The 21,800-nt window shown below is 42.4% G+C and overlaps 2 protein-coding genes across 9 annotated transcripts in view; one reads left to right on the top strand and one right to left on the bottom strand.

Moving 5' to 3' along the window:
* gatb (glutamyl-tRNA(Gln) amidotransferase, subunit B) overlaps window positions 1-16,100 on the top strand; it is a 66,037-nt gene extending 49,937 nt beyond the window's left edge. For all 7 annotated transcript variants that reach the window (XM_078212553.1, XM_078212531.1, XM_078212590.1 and 4 more), the window contains 3 exons: window positions 3,781-3,859; window positions 13,213-13,347; window positions 15,140-16,100. In XM_078212553.1, the coding sequence (XP_078068679.1) occupies window positions 3,781-3,859; window positions 13,213-13,347; window positions 15,140-15,265 (340 nt within the window). In that variant the 3' untranslated portion in view covers window positions 15,266-16,100. The remainder of the gene's footprint in view (window positions 1-3,780; window positions 3,860-13,212; window positions 13,348-15,139) is intronic.
* A 209-nt stretch (window positions 16,101-16,309) lies between these two features.
* The window catches only part of fhip1aa (FHF complex subunit HOOK interacting protein 1Aa), a 170,104-nt gene continuing 164,613 nt past the window's right edge, over window positions 16,310-21,800 (bottom strand). For both annotated transcript variants that reach the window (XM_078212504.1, XM_078212515.1), the window contains one exon: window positions 16,310-17,461. In XM_078212504.1, the coding sequence (XP_078068630.1) occupies window positions 17,232-17,461 (230 nt within the window). In that variant the 3' untranslated portion in view covers window positions 16,310-17,231. The remainder of the gene's footprint in view (window positions 17,462-21,800) is intronic.

The raw sequence follows: 21,800 nt of genomic DNA, 5'->3' as shown, positions 1-21,800 counted from the left end.
GGTTTCTCCTGTTAATGTAGAGATGGAAAATTGCTTACCAATATTAATGTTTGGGTACCATCAGGGCTACTCAGCTCCTGACCCCACTACAGCCTTGTTTCAAATATGGACAAAAGAGCTGAACTCGAGGTGAGATGAGAGCGACTGCCCTTGACAATAAGGTCGCATTTGTTTGAAAGTGATATCAAAAAGCCCTATCAAAATTAAAGTGAATAGGAACCATAGTGAAATTCTTCACTGGTTGGAGTCATATCTGGCAAAATGGAAAACGGCTGTGGCTGTTGGGGGCCAATCACCTTAGCCCCAGAATATTGCAAGTAGTGTCCTAAGTCCAACCATATTCAGTTGCTACATCGATGACCTACCCTCCATCATAAGTTGAGAAATGGGGATGTTTGCTGATGATTTATGGTGTTCAGAACCCAGAGCCCTTTACTCAGAGGCGAGTGTACAACTAACTGAGTCACAATTGACACAAGGTTACAGATTGTGGTGGAATACAGTACTGTTGCTGGTGACCAACACTGGCTTATGGATGCCCAGTTTTGAGCAACTGCACTTATTTTGAATGTATCCTATTTAATATGGAGGTAGTGCCAAACAACATGATGGGAGTGTATCATCGGTGTGAAGAAGGAATTTGTCTCCACAATGGCTCTGTGGTGGTCACTCCTCGCAATGGTGTGTGGATGTCTGCTACTGGTCAATTGGTGAGGACAATGTCAAGTAGGTTTTTCCCCTATTCACCTGTTGCAGGCCCAGTCGGGCAGATATTTCTTTAAGGAGTCGGCCAACTTGGTCGACAGTTATGTTACCAAACCACTCTTGGTGATGGAACATTAAAGTCTCCCACCCAAAATACATTCTGTGCCCTTGTTACTGTCAGTGCTTCTTCCAAGTGGTCTACAACATGGCGTAGTACAGATTTGTGAGAGTGGTAGATGGTAATCGGCAGGAAGGCCCTTTGCATGTTTGACATTATGCCTTGAGGCTTCATGGGATTCAAAATCAATGTTATGAATTCCCAGGGCCACTGCCTCATACATGTATGTTACTGTGCTGGCACCTCTGGTGTGTCTGTCCAAGACATACCCAGGGACGGTGATGGAGGAGCCTGGAACATTGTCTGTAATTTATGATTCTGAGAGTCCCTCTATGTCATGCTGTTGTTTGACTAGGCTATGGGACTGCTCTCCCAATTCTGGCACAAGTCCCCAGATCCTATTAGGGAGGACTTTGCAGGCTGATATAGGAGAGTGTGCCTTTGATATATCCACTGCCAATGTTGATGCCGGGTGATGCGTCCAATTTTATTCTTCAAACTTTTCTGTAGCAGTTTTATACAGTTGAATGACTTGCTAGGCCATTTCAAAGGGCAATTAAGAGTCGACCACATCAGTCCCTTTTCTTTACAAACATATTCTTGTAAAATATCTGAAAGAATATTACAAACATTTCAAAATAGCCATCACACAAAATGCAATAATATTCAAGTTTACTATATAGATCATGTTGCACTCTGAGGTGCTTCAGTACAATTAAGATACATGTAATATTCACTGTATGCATTCAAAGTGAGTCATACAGTCCGAGGGGGGTCTATACAATTCCCCTTTCCTCGGTGTATTATGGCTGGAAGATTCTAGACAGCGACCTTACCCCATTGTGCTTCTGCAGTCGCTGCCCAAAGCTTTAGTGCATCTCTCAGCACATAGTCCTGGGCTTTGAAATGTGCCAGTCTCTAACACTCAGTTGGGGACATCTCTTTGCACTGGAAGACTGAAAGGTTTCAGACAGACCAAAGAGCGTCTTTCACCCAGTTGCTAATCCTCTAGCAACAGCTGATGTTTGACTCGGTGTGCATTGCTGGGAACAGCCCGTAAAACACAACATCCTGCGTCACGGAGCTGCTCAGGATGAACCTCAACAAAAAACCCCACCTCATCTCCAGACCTTCTTTGCAAAGGCATAATCCATAATGAGGTCTCTTCCCCACCAAAGTCTTCTTGGGGCAATGATGGATAGGGTGAGACTCCAAGCGTGTAGGAAGGATCTGAGGGCCTTACTTCCCACCAGCCAAGCTAGTTCTTGTTTGAAAGTCCTGGTGATGAGACATTCTGCCAAATGACTTTGTTTGCTTAGGGAACCATCCAACAGGATCCACCATCTCCTTTCCTTCCAGGGCCTTTTGAACATTCCATATAGATCTATGCCTAATGGACTTTCCATGAGGACAGGTGGCACAGCACGGTCCTACCACTTGGAGTGTTCTGCAGCAGCGTGGCCAGACTAATCCTTCACAACACTGGGGACAGGTAGAATCTCAGCGCAAATGTGAATGCTTTCCAGTCAAATCTGGAATCAGGCAGGGCTGTCCTCTCTCCTGTCCTGCTTGTGTGTTGCATAGAACTCTATGCTGAGACCATCAGGAAGGATTCAGGCATAACAGGAGTGACCATTTTAGGCAGTGGAGACACTTGGGTCAAAATCTCCCTGTACATGGACGAGGCCATTGCTTTCTGCTCGGATCCACTGTCGGTGCGCAGGTTGATAAACATTTGCAACCAGTTTGAACTGGCCTCGGGTGCAAAGGTAAATCATGGCGAGAGTGATGTTTGAACTTTGGGCACTGGGTTGATCGATATCTTATCCCCTTCATTGTCTGGTCAGACTACTTAAGGTACTGGGGATATGGTTCGGAGGGACCAGGGCATGCGTTAGAAACTGGAAGGAGTGAGTCGCTATAATGAAACAAAAGCTGGGCATGTGGGAGCGAGATCTGCAGTCACATGTAGGCCGGACAAGGTAAGGACAGCACATTGCCTTTCCTAAAGGACTTTAATGAATCAGATGGGTTTCACGATAATCTGGTATTTTCATGGTCATCATTACTGAGATCAGCTTTTAATTCCAGTTCATTGAATTTAAATTCCTGTTCAATTTCAGCTGCTGTGGTGGGATTTGAACTCCTTTCTCCAGAACATTAGTCCAGACCTCTGGATTCGTAGCTCAGTTATATTACCACTGTACCTGATCATTAACAGATGTTAGCAAATAAACTTACCAAGGAATTCCAAAATGTATTTGGTATACACTGTACATGTGCAATTAAATAACTTTGATTTGTAAGGAAAATTAAAAATAGTGTAAAATTAAAAGGGCTTGTGAAAAAGCGAAGAACAGATTGTGGACTGAGAAAGAAATCTCTAAGAACTATGGCTTTTTAAAAATTGGAAGGACATTTGGACATTTTCTTGGAACTGACCTGGGTTTTTTAACGGTTATAAGTTCTCTTTGGACTGTGAGCAAAAACTACCTTTTCCAAGAAGTCATATGTCTTTAGCTAAATGACCAGCAAGGCACCTAAAGAGAACTATTTGATTACTTGAATTTTAATTGCTGGAAGGAAAAACAGCTACTCTTTGAGGCTACCCTGGTGATTTTCTGGAAAGCTCCAGACTGAGATGAGTTTCTGTCTTGAACTTGTGTTTTGGACTCAGTTTTGGGAATAAACCAATAAGGGAAGATTTCCCAACTCACGTTCTCCCTGCTTTGGTTAAAATTCAGTGTAGTTATCAGTCCAATTAGAAATCCTCATCTCGGTATAACTCATCTGTATTTGGAATTCTGTATAGGATTTCTGTGCCACTCCCTTTTTACACTTTTTGTTGCTATTTTGATTGTATAAAATTATACAAGGTTTATTTTCTTAAATGCTATTAATGGATTTTTTAATCTACAGTTGACTTTAGCATTTAATTTCTGCACATTCTCTTTCAGTCCTATTAGCCCCTCTGCTTTTTCAGAGCTGCTGAACCTCTTGGAGAAAGGATTTATATCTTCATCTGTAGCAAAGCAGGTGAGTAAACACCAATTTCTACTGAAAAGGTTTATTTTTGTATTAAATAACCATGCACAGAGCTTTATAATGCCATTTGTAAATAAAATCTATTACTGAATTTTCGATATTACCATTTTTTTTACGTCAGCAGTTTAATTGGTTGTGATGGGAATCTGAGTCAAGCATAATCCTTTTCTTACAAATGTGGGTCCTTTTTTTATTCATTTCCAGATCTGAATTTTGCTGGCCAAGCCAGCATTTGTTTCTCATCCCAAATTGCCCTTAAGTGGCGGTGAGCTGTTTTCTTGAACCACTGAATTTATCTAGTGTAGGTACACCTACTGCACTATTAGGAAGGGAATTCCAGGCTTTTGACCCAACAGCAGTGAAGGAACGCTGATATGGTTTCAGGTCAGGATGGTGTGGTTTGGAGGGGAACTTGCAGGTAGTGGTGTTCTTATATGCCTGTCGTCCTGCTCTCAGATAATGCTAATTACCAGTTTGGAGGTTTGGCGAGTTGTTGGAGTGCATTTTGTGTAGATGAATTAACACCAATGTTGTTGGTGGAGGGAGTGAATGTCTAAAATGGGGTGTAGAACAAACTTTGTTCTGGATGATATCGAGTATCTTGAGTATTGTTGGAGCTGTACTCATCCAGGCAAATGGAGGGTATTCCATCATATTCCTGACTTGTGCCTTGTACTTGAAGATTAGTAGATGTTGGGGCAGAATTCCCAGACTCTGACTTCCCAGCCTTTGTAGTCATGGTATTTTTAGGGCTGGTCCAGTTAAGTATCTGATCCTTGGCAATCCCTCTTGGATGTTGATGGTGTAGGATTCAAAGATGATAATGTTATGGAGAGATGGTTAGATTCATTCTTGTTGGAGATGATTCTTTACCTGGCATTTGTGTGACGTGAATTACTTGCCTCTTGTCAGCCGAAGCTTGTGAATATTGTCGAAGTCTTGCTGCACGTGAACACAGACTGCTTCATTATCTGAGGAGCCATACATGGTACTGAGCATAATGCAGTCATGAGCGAACATTCTCAATTCTGACATTATGATGGAGAGACGTTCATTGATGAACGAGCTGCCTGGGCCTGGAACAACCCTGAGGAACTCCTGCAAGAAATGTCCTGAGGTCAAGATAATTGGCCCCCAACAGCTATAGCCATCTTTCATGTTGCTAGATATGATGCAAATCAGTCAATCAAATCACTTGTGTGAGGACTCCTTAATACAACAGCGGCTCAAATGCTACCTTAATGTCAAAACAGTCACTCTCACCTCATAGAGTCATAAAGGTTTACAGCATGGAAACAGGCCCTTCAGCCCAACTTGTCCATGCCGCCCTTTTTTTTAAAACCCCTAAGCTAATCCCAGTTGCCACATTTGGCCCATATCCCTCTATACCCATCATACCCATGTAACTATCTAAATGCTTTTTAAAAGATAAAATTATATCCGCCTCTACTACTACCTCTGGCAGCTTGTTCCAGACACTCACCACCCTCTGTGTGAAAACATTGCCCCTCTGGACACTTTTGTATCTCTCCCCTCTCACCTTAAACCTATGCCCTCTAGTTTTAGACTCCCCTATCTTTGGGAAAAGATATTGACTATCTACCTTGTCTCTTGAATTCAACTCTTTTGTCCCTATTTGGACCAAAGCTGTACTGAGATTTGGAGCTGAGTGGCCCTGGTGGAACACAAACTGAGCATCAACGAGTAGGTTGCTGCTAAGTGCCACTTGATTGCAATGTCAGTGACACCTTCCATCACTGCTGATCGAGAATAGACTGATGGGGTGATAACTGGCTAGATTGAATTTGTCCTGCTTTTTGTGGACAGCATTACTGGGTAAATTTTCATGGTCAAGTAGATGCCAGTGTTGTAGATGTACCAGAACAACTTGACTAGTAGCTGGGCAAATTCTTCAGTACTACTGGGATGTTGTCAGGGTCCACAATGTGCCAATGTCTTTAGCCATATCTTGATATTATGTGTAGTGAATCGAATTGACTGAAGACTGGTATCTATGATGGTAGGGACATTAGAAGGAGGGCAAGTTGAGATTATTTGTGCAGAATTGGGGCTGAAGAGGGGTCCAAATGCTTCAGCCTCTTCTTTTGCACTGATGTGGAGCCCACCACATCATTTGAGGATGGTTGGTGGAACTGCCTTCTCCAGTTGGTTGTTTAATTGTCGACCAGCATTCATAAATGAAAGTGATAGCTTAAGGGTCTGGAGACAGAGAGGGAACAAATGACCACCAGGAGTACAAAAGAACAAAGCAGGTACTACAGGAGTCCCCTCGAGTCCTGCTTTGAAATTGGTTTTCTGTTTTGGAAGCTGGTTCCTCAGATAAGCGCAGTCAGAGTAAGGTTTGTGGCACCACCAGCGGCTCAACTGTGCAGGAGGGAAGAAGAAAGAAAGAACAATAATGATAGGGGATTCTTTAGTTATGGAAATAGACAAACGTACCATAGATGTGACTCCAATGTGGTATGTTGCCTTCCTGGTGCCAGGGACAAGGATGTTACAGAATGGCTGCAGGACATTCTTCAAGGGAGGGTGAACAACCAGAGATCATGGCCCACATCGATATCAATGACTTGGGTAGGAAGGAGTTGGGGTCCTGCAATCAAAATTTGGCAAGCAAGACCTCAAATGTAGTAATTTCCGATTACTCCCAGTGCCGTGTGCAACTGAGTACAGGAATAGAAGGATGAAGCAAATTAATGTGTGACTGGAAAGATGGTGCATGAAGGGAGGGCTTTAGATTCCTTGGACTGAGATGGCTCAGGGGGAGATGCCACCTGTACAAGCCAGACAGGTTGCACCTGAACAGAGCTGGGACTGAGTTCATTGTGGGGGATTTTGCTAGTGCTGTTGGGAGGGCTTTAACTCGGCAGCGGTGTGGGGTAACAATGGAGAAATATTAAAGAGGAATACCAGGATGCACAAAACACTGGGATAGACTGAAAGCACTAGTTGAGAGAATAGTAATCAGTGGAGTTGAAGGAAGGGAGAAAGTAATGACTTCTAAATCAGGGTTACTGTTATAGGTGTAGATTGTGTTGTGGAAATATGATGTGACGATAACAAAGATTTGGCTCAAGGAAGGGCAGGATGGGTGTTAAATACCCCTGGGTACAAGGTGTTCAGAAAAGATAAGAAAGGAAGGGAAGGAGGAGGAGTGGAGGTATTGGTCAAGGGGAGCATTGCAAGAGTGTGTCCCAGAGGACAGAATCAATTTGACTAGAGCTAAGGAAGAAAAAGAGTGCAATTGCATTGTTTAGTGTCGTCTATAATAGACTACCAACTATTGAAAGGATGTAGAAAGACAAATCTGCAGGGAAATTACATAAAGATGCAAACATTATAGAGTAGTTATAATAGAACATAGAACATAGAACATTACAGCGCAGAACAGGCCCTTCGGCCCACGATGTTGCACCGACCAGTTAAAAAAAAACTGTGACCCTCCAACCTAAACCAATTTCTTTTCGTCCATGAACCTATCTACGGATCTCTTAAACGCCCCCAAACTAGGCGCATTTACTACTGATGCTGGCAGGGCATTCCAATCCCTCACCACCCTCTGGGTAAAGAACCTACCCCTGACATCGGTTCTATAACTACCCCCCCTCAATTTAAAGCCATGCCCCCTCGTGCTGGATTTCTCCATCAGAGGAAAAAGGCTATCACTATCCACCCTATCTAAACCTCTAATCATCTTATATGTTTCAATAAGATCCCCTCTTAGCCGCCGCCTTTCCAGCGAAAACAATCCCAAATCCCTCAGCCTCTCCTCATAGGATCTCCCCTCCATACCAGGCAACATCCTGGTAAACCTCCTCTGCACCCTCTCCAAAGCCTCCACATCCTTCCTGTAATGTGGGGACCAGAACTGCACACAGTACTCCAAGTGCGGCCGCACCAGAGTTGTGTACAGTTGCAACATAACGCTACGACTCCTAAATTCAATCCCCCTACCAATAAACGCCAAGACACCATATGCCTTCTTAACAACCTTATCTACTTGATTCCCAACTTTCAGGGATCTATGCACACATACACCTAGATCCCTCTGCTCCTCCACACTATTCAAAGTCCTCCCGTTAGCCCTATACTCAACACATCTGTTATTCCTACCAAAGTGAATTACCTCACACTTCTCCGCATTAAACTCCATCCGCCACCTCTCGGCCCAACTTTGCAACCTGTCTAAGTCTTCCTGCAAACTACGACACCCTTCCTCACTGTCTACCACACCACCGACTTTGGTGTCATCAGCAAATTTGCTAATCCACCCAACTATACCCTCATCCAGATCATTAATAAATATTACAAACAGCAGTGGCCCCAAAACAGATCCCTGAGGTACACCACTTGTAACCGCACTCCATGATGAATATTTACTATCAACCACCACCCTCTGTTTCCTATCCGCTAGCCAATTCCTGATCCAATTTCCTAGATCACCCCCAATCCCATACATCTGCATTTTCTGCAGAAGCCTACCATGGTGAACCTTATCAAACGCCTTACTAAAATCCATATATACCACGTCCACTGCCTTGCCCCCATCCACCTCCTTGGTCACTTTCTCAAAAAACTCAATAAGGTTAGTAAGGCACGACCTACCTGCCACAAAACCATGCTGACTATCACCTATCAATTCATTACTCTCCAAATAACTATAAATCCTATCCCTTATAATTTTTTCCAACATCTTGCCGACAACAGAAGTGAGACTCACCGGTCTATAATTCCCGGGGAAGTCTCTGTTCCCCTTCTTAAACAATGGGACAACATTCGCTAACCTCCAATCTTCTGGTACTATACCAGAGGCCAACGACGACCTGAAGATCAGAGCCAGAGGCTCTGCAATCACTTCTCTTGCCTCCCAGAGAATCCTTGGATAAATCCCATCCGGACCAGGGGATTTATCTATTTTCAGACCCTCCAGAATATCCTGCACATCCTCCTTATCAACTGTAATACTGTCTATTCTACTCCCTTGCAACCCAGTGTCCTCCTCAGCTATATTCATGTCCCCTTGCGTGAACACCGAAGAGAAATATTGGTTCAATGCTTCACCAATCTCCTCCGGTTCCACACATAACTTCCCTCTGCCATCTATAACTGGCCCTAAACTTGCCCTAACCAACCTTCTGTTCTTGACATACCTATAGAACGCCTTAGGATTCTCTTTAACCCTATCCGCCAAAGTCTTCTCATGTCCCCTTTTAGCCCTTCTAAGCTCGCTCTTCAACTCCCTCTTAGCCAATCTAAAGCTTTCTAGTGCACTACCCGAGTGCTCACGTCTCATCCGAACATAAGCCTCCTTTTTCTTTTTAACCAACAAAGAAACTTTTTTGGTGCACCACGGTTCCCTAGCCCTACCAATTCCTCCTTGCCTGACAGGGACATACCTATCACAGACTCGCAGTAGCTGCTCCTTGAAAAAACTCCACATGTCGGACGTTCCCAGTCCCTGTAATCTCCTAGTCCAACCTATGTTTCCTAATTCTCTCCTAATAGCCTCATAATTACCCTTCCCCCAGCTAAAACCATTGGCCCGAGGTTCATGCCTATCCCTTTCCATCACTAAGGTGAACGTAACCGAATTGTGGTCACTATCACCAAAATGCACACCAACTTCCAAGTCTAGCACCTGGTCTGGCTCATTTCCCAGCACCAGATCCAATATAACCTCACCTCTAGTTGGCCTGTCTACATACTGAGTCAAAAAACCTTCCTGCACGCTTTGAACAAAAACTGACCCCTCTAACGAGCTAGAGCTATAACAATTCCAGTCAATATTAGTCAAGTTAAAATCCCCCATAACAATTGCCCTATTACTTTCACTCCTAAGCAGGATTGACTCCGCAATCCTTTCCTCAACCTCTCTAGAACTTTTAGGAGGTCTATAAAAGACTCCCAACAGGGTGACCTCTCCTCTCCTATTTCTAATCTCCGCCCATACTACCTCAACAGATAAGTCCTCATCAAACCTCCTCTCTGACACTGTGATACAATCTCTGACCAATAATGCTACCCCTCCCCCTCTTCTACCTCCTTCCCTACTTCGACTAAAACATTTGAACCCCGGGACCTGCAGCATCCATTCCTGCCCCTGCTCTATCCATGTCTCTGAAATAGCCACAACATCGAAGTCCCAGGTACTGATCCACGCTGCAAGTTCACCCACTTTATTGCGAATACTCCTGGCATTGAAGTATACACATTTCAAACCCTGCTCCACCCCACCTCTGCAATGCCGTGCATTGCAGTCCCCATCCATGCATCCCTCACTTTCAGCCCCACTACTCAGGATCCCTCCCCCCCCCCGAATCAGTTTAAACCTCCCTGCATGGCCTTAGCAAATTTACCCCCCAGGATATTGGTCCCCTTCTGATTAAGGTGTAGACCATCCTTCTCATAGAGGTCACACCTTCCCCAGTACGAGCCCCAATTGCTTAAGTACCTGAACCCCTCCCTCCTGCACCATCCCCTCAGCCATGAATTCAAACCTTCCCTCTCCCTATTCCTCTCTAAACTATCCCGTGGTACAGGCAAGAGTCCAGAGATAACCACTCTGTCAGTCTTGGCCTTTAGTTTCCACCCCAACTCCATAAATCCCTGCCTAATATCCCCTTCCCCTATCCTCCCTATGTCGTGTGTCCCCACATGTACAATAACTTGTGGTTTATCTCCCTCCCCCCTAAGAGTCCTGAATACCCTGTCAGACACATCCCGGACCCCAGCCCCTGGTAGGCAACACACCAACCCTGAGTCCCTACCTTTAGTTCCGACCCTCCTATCTGTCTCCTTAATTGTGGAGTCCCCAATCACAAGGCCCAGTCTTTTACAGCCCCTAACCACCTGAGCTTTCTCACTCGGCTCACCCCCAGAGATCTGCTCTCTATGCTCAGTTGATTCCTCCTCAACTGTAGCCTCCAGCACCGAAAACCTATTATGGAGGGGAACCGCCCCAGGGGATTGTCTTCCCGATTGCTTCTTACCCCTCCTCCTGGCATTGACCCAAGCCTCATTTCTAGGAGTTACTATTTCTCTATAACTCCTATCAACTTCCACCTCCGCCTCCCGAATTATGCGGAGTTCCTCTACCTCCCCCTCCAGCTCCTTTACACGCTCCTCCAGAAGCTGCAATCTAATGCACTTCTTACAACTAAAATCTCCTGAAACACTACTGGATTTCCTCACCACATACATCCCACAGGAGATGCAGCATACTGCCTGAACTGCCATCCCTGAAGCCATTACCAGCAAGAAAAAAAGAAAACAAAAAAAACTTCCCCACACTTCCCCAACTGTCACTCTCCACTGCAGCCCGAGCAACACTCCCTCAGTGAGACACCAACTGTCACTCTCCACTGCAGCCCGAGCAACACTCCCTCACTGAGACACCAACTGTCACACTCTACTGCAGCCCGAGCAGCACTCCCACACTGAGACACCAACTGTCACTCTCCACTGCAGCCCGAGCAACAATAATGGGGTCTTTAATTGCCCAAATGAAGACTGGGACAGTGGTAAAGGGTGGAGATGGGCAAAAGTTTCTAGATTGTGTTCAGGAAGATTTTCTACAGCAGTTTGTGTCCAATCTAACAAGAAAGGAGGCATTGTTGGATCTGGTTCTTGGAAATGAGGTGGGACAAGTAGATCAAGTGTCAATGGGGGAACATTTAGGAGACTGATCATTGTATTGTAAGGTTTAAGATGATGATAGAAAAGGATAATAGGAGATCTAGAGTAAAAATAATTAACTGGATGAGAGCCAACTTCAATGGGGCAAGAACGGAGCTGGGCCTGTTAGACTGGAATGAAAGGTTGGCAGGAAAAACTGTAGTTGAACCATGGGCTATCATCAAAACAGATAGTCAGTGGAGGGAAACAAATCCAGAGCTCCCTGAGATAGAAATTAAGATAAAGAAGAAAAAGTGTGCTAATGACAGGAATCAGGTAAAAAATACATTTGAGAACCAAGAGGAATGCAGAAGGTTCAGGGGGGAGTTGAAGAAGCACATTAGAGGAACAAAGAGGGATTATGAGAAAGGACTGCAGCCAATATAAAGGGGAATCCCAAAGTCTTGGATAGGCAGATAAACTGTAAAAACATGGTAAATGGAGGAGTAGGGCTGATTCGGGACAAAAATGGGAATTTACGTGTGGAGGTTCCGGGGGGTTGGGGCGACGTTCAGGACTGGGCCCGGGCATGTTTAGGGGAGTGGAGGGCGGCAATGCGGGGGTCACGGAGCTGGCCAGGAATCGGGAGGCCAGCAGACAGGGTCACTGCGCATGCACCAATCTCAGCACTGACAGATCAGCGCAAGCGCAGTGGCCCTCTCAGTGCTATGCTGCCGGCCTCTTCCATGGGGATAGGCCCCACCTCCTGATTTTTAACGGAATTTACACTGGGGCACTCTGCAGTGCACAGAGTGTGGGAGATTCTTTTTTAAACTCCCACTGAAAAAACAAGTGTGATTTACTCCAGTTTTTACACGAATTCGACGCTTAAACTTTTTGGGGGAAAATCTCACCTGTGGTTTTGTCTGTATGACTGTCATGCTGTTGCTCAACACACTGTGGGGCAGTTCTCCCATTTCTGGTACAAGTCCCCAGATGTTTGAGTGGAGGAATTTGTAGGGACAACCTGACAAGATGTGCCCATTGTTGTATCCGGTGCCCAAGTCGATGCCATGCATCATATCCATTTTTACTCTACTTTTTGTGTGTAATTTTTGTAAAATTGAGTGGTTCACTTGGCCATTTCAGAAGGAAGTTGAGGCCAGTCACATTGCTGAGGGTGTGGGTTGTCACACGTTGGCCAAACCAGGTACGGACAAAAGACATCTTTCCTCTAAGTGTCCCTAGATATTAGCCTCTATCTCTGGATTACGAATTCAGCAACATTACCACCACGCCTTTGTCCCCTAATCTTGTAGAAATAAGCACCCAGGTTGATTCTTTAGCAATGTGTCTTGTCTCCTCATCTGGTATAAACTAACAGCCCAATTGGGGTATCAAATCTGATATCAGCTTGTTCTGAATGGGCTCAGCTATTGATTAGATAAAGGTGCAGAACTATAGGGATCTTGATACTACGGGATTGAATAACATTAAGAAATGTATGCTATATAAGCAGTATATACAGTATGTTATCACTATCATAGTACTGGAGAATCTACACCAATTCTAAAAATCATAGGATAAAGAATTGTATAATTTATTGAATCACCTGATTAGCTAATTTGGTAAACTATGCATTTACAGCACTTTCATAAGTGACTTGGGCTGTAAGGTATCTTACTTCTGATTCTGAATTGGTTTGGTAGGTATTTGCTGAACTGTGGAAGGGAGAAGGGAAAACTGCAGTCCAGATAGTTGAACAAAAAAAATTGGGACTGATCCAAGATCATAAGAAACTAGAACAGATTTGTCAATCGGTTATTGAAGATCACCCTGCAGAGGTAAGCTATTCCAACAAATACTGCTGCCTTTTCAGAAGTTTACCTGAGTGTCAGTCTGAGGAAAAACTAGCACTGTGGCAAGTAATTGCTGCAAGTTACAATAGTTCTTCCTTATTAATGTTTCCTTGGTAATTTCTCTGTCATTGTTGTATTTTATTCAGTAATGTATTTTTGTGAGTGGAAGGTAATGAAATATTGGAAGGATTTGTTAAATAGATCATTTAATATTATCCTATTGCTAAAATACAGTTACAATATTTAATTGAGGATAAGGGGTAAAATTTTTAGAACTGAGGTGAGGAAAAATTTCTTCACCTGGAGGGAGGGTGGTGAATGTGTGGAATTCCGTACCACAAAAAGTAGTTCAGACCAAAATGTTGTCTGATTTCAAGAATAAATTAAATATAGCTCTTGCAGCTAAAGTTATATGGGGGGGAAGGATCAGGATATTGAATTTGATGATCAGTCATGATCAAAATAAAGGGCTGAATGGCCTACTCCTGCTTCTAGTTTCTGAGTATATTTTACATGTTAATGCTTGTAAGATTTCTAGAAAGCAATGATTTCTCATTCCTAACATATACATTGAAATATTTGAAAGGAAACACATACTGGGAGGCAAGGACAGTAAAAGGATATGAAAGGGTGGGGAGTAAGATTAAAAAGAGTTGCCATGGCCAACAAATTGATGGGGCAGGTATGAAGGCTTGAAAGGCCTACTGTTCCTTCATTTTACTATTTCAGGTCCATTTACTTCTTGGTGATCCTTATTTCATTTATAGAAAGGGGCTCTAAGTAACCAAGTGCAGCTTCATTCACTGTTATGGAGTTGAGACTTCGGCCCTGCCTGACTTAAATTGTTTTTTTCCAGTGTTATCTTCCTTTAGATTATGTTCATACTTAACCAGGAAGCAGCAGAAACTTGCATTTATATGGTGCCACTAATGTAGTATTCTCTTGCTGGACTCTGAGAAGAAAAACGAAGATTAGTGTCTGAATCCCACCATCATGAGCATCATGTAGCTTGAACAGCAGTCATCAGAGCAAATAGAAAAGGAAGAGTTCGAATATGGAGCGAGTGTGATAGTCACACAATTTATTTCCTTCCCCTTAACCTTTCTTTCTTTCATTTCCTGATTCCTAATGTTAACATTTTTTTTTCAGTTGCTGGGTTGGAATCCTGGTCCAGTGTAGTTAGACATCTGGCAGTATATGTAGCTGATCCAAGATACCAGTCATCTTTTTCTGGAAAGTGCTTGACCACCACTCAATAAACTTCATAATGCAGCAAGTGTTGAGATCAGAAGTTGATGTTCAGAAATTGTGGCATCAAATTTCTAGCTCAGCTATTTTATGGTCTGGCTTACTGGCTTATTGATATGGTGAAAGGAAAATGTCATCAATTGTACATTGCTGACTTTACTCTTTTCAAATTTCATACACGTTTTGTCAGAGACATTTCATGTTCATGCTGAGCAACACCTGGAGAATAAATGTTTAAGACCTTGAACAGGACTTAACATTGGTAGTTTATCTTATATCCGGAAAACATGATTAATCCCAGTCTTTAATTGATCATCAAAGTGACCTAAGAGTTATGTGGAAGTAGTGGTTACTGAAGGTACACATGGGTTGGGATTGTGCATATGGTTATCTTGCTGAATTGTGAAGGCTGAACTCATCTTTGTAACTTGAGGTAAAAACTATTCTACAATATTAAAAGACTGATTTTGGCTGATTGATAGATAAAAATAGTAATTGTGCTTCAGCTATTCTTTCACTTGTTTTGTAGGTTTCTGAAATACAGCAAGGAAACTGGAAAGTGTTAAATAAACTTATTGGCCAAGTTCAGAGGGTAACACATGGCCGGGCTGCCCCTACTCAAGTGAAAGCCATTTTGAAACGGAAACTGTCCTGAACGCTGCAACAGTGGAAATCGAGACAAAGCAGAACTGTTCTAATTCTGCAGTTACATGAAATCAATCAGAATGAGACTGAATTTGCCAGAGTGTTGTCTTAATTATCCACCAACATCATGGCAATAGATTAACTTTATTATTTGCGGTTCTACCAGATGAAGTTAGTGGAATACTCAATTTCATCATTAACATAAATATTTCAAAAAAACTTGTAGGTTACCTGCAGTATTTTCACAATTGCGTGTTCATTATTACAGGCAGATTGTATGAGATTACCAATTGAATTGTGTAATAATCATGAAAAAAGTACAAATGTGTAATTGAGTTTGAAAACCAAATAACCAAAAAAGGATCTAGCTACCTCGGATAGCTCTGTAACTTTGTGCAATAACTGTCATTTCCTGTTCTTTATTGATTAAATTTACATGCCCTGGATTGAGATGAATGCAAACTGCTGTTGTTCAGATTTGGGCAGTAACCAGATGGCTAATTCAATGAGATTCCTATTTATGAAAAATGTAAAAGCAAACTACAATAGATGCTCGAAATACTCAGCATCAGTGGAGAGAAAAACAACATTTCATCAGCACCATTCCATAAAGGTCACAGATCAGGAATATTAATTGTTTTTTGCTCCAGAACACTGTCTGACTTGAGTATTTCCAGCTATTTCTGCATTTGTTCAGGTGAACTTAAGCTGACACATGTTTGACAAGCAATTGGAAATCCTTTTGTATTGCTGCTGTTCAATATCCACTAAGCCTAAACACTAACTCAGGGATGACAATTAATGGGAACTGTAGAAGGTGGATTGTATGGATGTGTTTGACTATCAAAAAAATTATTCAAGTAACAGCAAAAGTTTCTTATCTGCAATACATTCATTAAATGAACATTTAAGAGTGATATTAAATTCATTCCTATACTGCACTAGCTTTTAATACACCCCTCAAATAAATACCATTTAGTCCTCATTCACAAAGTTTTAATGCTTGAAATTAAACTATTGTAATCAACAAAATAATTTCTCAGTGAAAACCCTTAAAATAGCAATTTGCAGAGACCACACACTACATTTTATTGAATGTACTGACAGTTTTAATAAGTTATTCAGCAACTTATTTATAAATACCATTAACCCTCGGATCCATAGTCTTGACACCAAAATTCTGTAGTTCTATTAAATTTTAGAAATCTGATTTTAGAATTTCTACCAACATTCCCAAAAAATTCAACACACGGGTTTAACAGTGGAGTCACCAAGACCATGATTCTTTCCCTATACTCAGCCACCAACTATATACACATTCAAACAGATTTTACAGTATATAAAAAGTGTGAAGGACATCTGAATAAAGTAAACTTTGTTTCACACCATTGCTACTTTTCTGTAGCTGTCGTGTGCACCCCTTGGATACTGTACAGACACATTTGGAATTTCATAACATGACCACAATATTAAAAAGGTTCATCAGAAAAACAATGTCATTCTTTTTGATCAGCATCTGGGTGGCAGCAAACCTCATTCCTCATTCATTTGATCTTTGGTACTATTCATAGTGAAATATTGCAGGATATGATCAGATATTGAAAGAATACTCATGTTCACATCTCAAATCCACAAACTACCAGAAGTGTGTGTTTGGACATTTATAATATTTATACATACTCTCATACCCCTTAACATTCAATTAAAATGTTTTTGTCCACATAAAAATTCTCATACATTGCAGATTGCATAGAGAGACGATTAATTTTGTGCATTTTCTTGACAATAAGGCCACTGGATTTAAAAACCAAAGCTTCTTAAAAATTCCCAGTCTTGTTTCATTGAGGCAAGGTAGTTCCACTTTTTCTCTTCACCCCAATCCAATCTTTCTGTAGTTAAGGCAGATAGAACTACATTATTACTTTGGAAAATGTTTTAAAAGTAGAACGCATTTTTGCATTAAAATCACTTCAGAATTATTCTTCACATTCCTCCAGTGGAGTATGAGATAAAATGGAATGTTCCTGTGCAATGGCTGCAAGTTCCTTGAGAAATTCTGTGAAGATGACAGCTGCATTGATGGAATTTTTCACGTGTGAGGAAACTCGAGGAGCCACTGGCTTACTTAAAAGTGGCTGTTGGGCATTTTGAACAATACCTGGAGGCCTGTGTCCATTTTCTGCAACATTTCGATTGTGCTTAATTTCTGCAAGAGGTTTTCCAGGAAAGGAAAAAAAGCAATTATGAATAATGTATGCATTTTTCATAAACACTTCATAGTCTTACTCAATTAACTCGTCATTTTATCCTCACAATCAGTAAGGATAGACAGCAACACCTCCATGATCATCCTCAACACTGGTATCCCACAAGGCTGTGTTCTCAGCCCCCACTATACTCCTTATACACTTATGACTGGCCAAATTCCCCTCCAACTCGATTTTCAAGTTTGCTGACGACACCACCAGAATGGGTCGGAACTCAAACAATGACGTGACAGAGTACAGAAATGAGATAGAGAATTTGGTGAACTGGTGCAGCAACAATAATCTCTCCCTCAATGTCAACAAAACAAAGGAGATTGCCATTGACTTCAGGAAGTGTAGAGAAAGTGTCTCCAACAACAGGGGATGAAGTAGAAAGGGTCGAAAGCTTCAGGTTTTTAGGTGTCCAGATCACCAACAACCTGTCCTGGTCCCCCCATGCCGACACCATAGTTAAGAAAGCCCATCAACGCCTCTACTTTCTCAGAAGACTAAGGAAATTTGGCATGTCAGCTACAACTCTCACCAACTTTTACAGATGCACCATAGAAAGCATTCTTTCTGGTTGTATCACAGCTTGGTATGGCTCCTGCTCTGCCCAAGACCACACGAAACTACAAAAGGTCGTGAAAGTTGCCCAATCCACCAGCCTCCCATCGATTGACTCTGTCTACATTTCCCACTGCCTCGGCAAAGCTGCCAGCATAATTAAGGGCCCCATGCACCCTGGACATTCTCTCTCTCACCTTCTTCCATTGGGAAAAAGATACAAAAGTCTGAGGTCACGTACCAACCAACTCAAGAACAGCTTCTTCCCTGCTGCCATCAGACTTTTGAATGGACTTACCTTGCATTAAGTTGATCTTTCTCTACACCCTAGCTATGACTGTAACACTACATTCTGCACTCTCTCATTTCCTTCTCTGAATGGTATGCTTTGTCTGTATAGTGCACAAGAAACAATACTTTTCACTGCTAATACATGTGACAATAATAAATCAAATCATTTGTTCAGCCCTTATGTACAAATAAATAGAGATTAAAATGTCTTTAAAAACTCACCTCAACCACATGAGCTACTTCACCTTGTACAATAATTCTTCTGCATTTACAATTCAGTTCTTTTGACAGGAGTCCGTTCCACAAAAAAGTATTTACATTTTAGTTTTATGTTCTCAATTTTCTTCCCATCTTAGCTGAAAGCTCTGGATGCTGCAGTAGTTTCACAGACATCAGTGACACTTATTTTGTCCATGTGCCTGTTCTTCATATGCAAGTCTCAATTGTAGGTGCCAGTAGGCCACTTATTGAGCCGGTACCACCCTCCCCAACCTCCATGTGCTGGTTGATTTCTTTCTCTAATTCTGAACTGAATAGTGATATCCTCACAATCAAAAATGGGACTTAATTGGTGTATACAGTTTGGTATTGCTAACAGTTGACTTATGCCCGTTACAAGGAATAATGGATGAGCTCATTGAGAAAAACATTTGCCGCATTAAACAAACAAAATCCTGGAAACACTCCTCAAGTTAGTAATGGTGAGGATGATTTTCACTTTTGTTCACTGCAGAAAACTGCATCAGTGGATCAACCTGCCAAATTCTCCTTCCCATTGAAGTCAGTCTATCCACTACTGCTAGTCTTCTGCCACTGCTGAAAGTGTAAATTACATCCCATGTTTGAAATGTTGATCTTTCATCAGAGATGAACAAAGAGATCTTGCGGTACAAATACAATAACACTAAAAGAGCATGGCCTTAAAAAAGCAAACAAGTACTAGGCTTTATTTCTATAGAAATAGAATTGGAAAGTAGGGAAGGAAAGCTAAACCTATAACAAACCTTGGTTAGATCATATGAATACCATATATAGTTCTGGTTGCCATGGTACTAAAAAAGCATGGAGGCACTGGAGAGTGTGTAGAGAAGATTTACAAGAATCATACTAGAAATATATAGGTATTCATATTAGGAAAAGATTTATTTCTCTATTCAGAATGTGCATAATCACAGAGCTAAGCAATAGACCTGTCAGCAGCCAGAGAGATTTCTTAGAGCGTGGCATGAAGTTTAGTCAGTGGACACACCTCGACAATGTGAGTCATTGCTTGGACTGCACCACAGCTGCAAGCCTAGATGGTCTTAACAACCCCACTGATGTTGGATGGTGACACAGAAGCCTTGGCCAGTCCGGAAACGGTTTCAAGGGGCCCACTGTCACCATGGGCGATCAAAGTTGGATGGACAAGCAGTGGGCTCCTCCCATAGGCTTTTACTCCTCAGCATAATGGGTTAACCATATGGGGTGATGTGAAGCAAGGTGCACTGCTGGTGGGTTGAGGAGGTCCTTCTATAAGGAAGGCCTATTGCAATTAGTTTCCTGATGTGGGGGTAGTGGGTGGTGCAATGTTGCTCAGGCCTTGGAGCTAGGGGAGGCAAGTTGGTTGAAGAGTACCTGTGATGATGCACATTGTTGAGTTGTACATCGATAAGTTTGATGTGAACATTGTCTGTGCATCAGGATTCTGTCAAGGGTGATGCCTAGATTAAACCAGTCTCTGGCAATCCAGGACAAGACCAGGAAGAAAGGTTGCACAAGATGTAAATCATCAGGCCTGTAGCTTCAGGGCAGCTTTTTCCTTTATCTTTACTGGCACCACCACCCTTCTCTCAAGTGGCCGCCTCACACTTCAATATTACTCACGTTCGTGGTGGACACTCTGCTCTAGGATAAAATTCTAACAATGGAGATCTGATTGTCCTGGAACAAGAGCCCGAGTCTGTGCAGCTATTTGTTTTGGCAGCCAGGTTGCATTCTGGTTGATGTAATCTCCCCTTGGCCACACTCTCGCCCTCCCACAGAGGTACCAGCCCATTAAAGAGTTGCAGGAGTCCACATTGTTGCTGCTGGAGGAGCAGCAGCAACAGAGAGGCCCTGGGCAGCTCGTCACTTTCACAGCCACCTGAAATCCTCAGTGATCTTTGTTAGGGGAATTCTCTGGGGGCTTCCCTCTGGGGGTCCTGCATTCAGTCCAAGTGAATACAAAACTTGTGAGAGACAGTTATGCAGTCAAATACGTTCTTTATTTGACCAATTTCGCATTGGGAGAGAGATGCCAGATGGATTCCAATTTCTTTCTAAAATTATATCATATGAACACATCTGATGTACTATTTTCGAAGATTTGTATTCCCCACCCAATCTGTCATACAAACTGGATGGTCCAATTACATTAATACACATTATTTACCTTGGCCAACAACATTCTACCCCCGGCATAATTAGGAATTCATTGGCTACTTGGATCCCAAACGTCCTTCCTTCATTGCTTAGCAACCTGCTTATGCACATCTGACAGATTCAAGGTTCGCTCCTGCCAACTGCATACTGTGAGAACTAACGGAGTCATCCTGTCTAACCGGCTACCTTATCAGGCCGAGTAAGGAGCAGAATGTTCATTCATTCTAATTAGCAGTTGAATCCTTCTATTCATTCCATTAGCTAATACCTCACAGCTGCAAGGCCAAAGCCTCACACTAATTAAGTTCTATACTTCATTGTTCCATTTGAATTTGGCCTGTCTGGTTCTGCTTTTTCCCACTATGCACCAAAACTCACAAACACCTTTAAAAGTGCATTTCAAAGTTATAATACTGGTTAAAAATCCATTATTATTGATTATATACGTGGTTAAGGCAATACCTTTGTATAATATACGTATGAGGCACACGGTGATACCTTTGGTATATACAAGGCACATTATAGTCCCTATTTCAGCCTAGTCTATTTTGTTTTAAAAGCCCTTTAATAAGCAGGGGTTTCAGCATCCCCTGCTACAATATTAATCTCCAAACTTCACAGGCCCAAGGTGAACGTGAGAGTGAGTGAGCGAGCGAGAACCCCAAAGACAGGGAATGAGCCAGCCAGGCACACGACACACACACACACACACACACACACACACAGCCCTGCCTTCCCAAAAACCTATCCGCACACTAGCCTGATCACCACCTTCATGGGAATTGTGCGCCACCAGAAGAATACAGAAGTTTTGTGTTAGTAATGAAAGTGGTTAGTGCGAAGACCTGATCGCATATGTTTCTTCCGAGTCGAAGGCATTGACAAACTGGGTCTCCTTTCTCTTGAAAAGAGAGGCTGAGGGGTGACCTAATGGAAAGCTTTAAAAAGCTTTTGATATCGTGGGGGGAAAAAAGATAATCACTAAGAAATCCAATAGGGAATTCAGAAAAACTTCTTTACCCAAAGAGTTAAAATTGT

This window comes from Mustelus asterias, chromosome 1, assembly GCF_964213995.1.
Source record: "Mustelus asterias chromosome 1, sMusAst1.hap1.1, whole genome shotgun sequence".
Classification (NCBI taxonomy): domain Eukaryota; kingdom Metazoa; phylum Chordata; class Chondrichthyes; order Carcharhiniformes; family Triakidae; genus Mustelus; species Mustelus asterias.
Note: the sequence above shows the minus strand (reverse complement) of the source record. Positions and strands in the feature narration are given on the sequence as shown.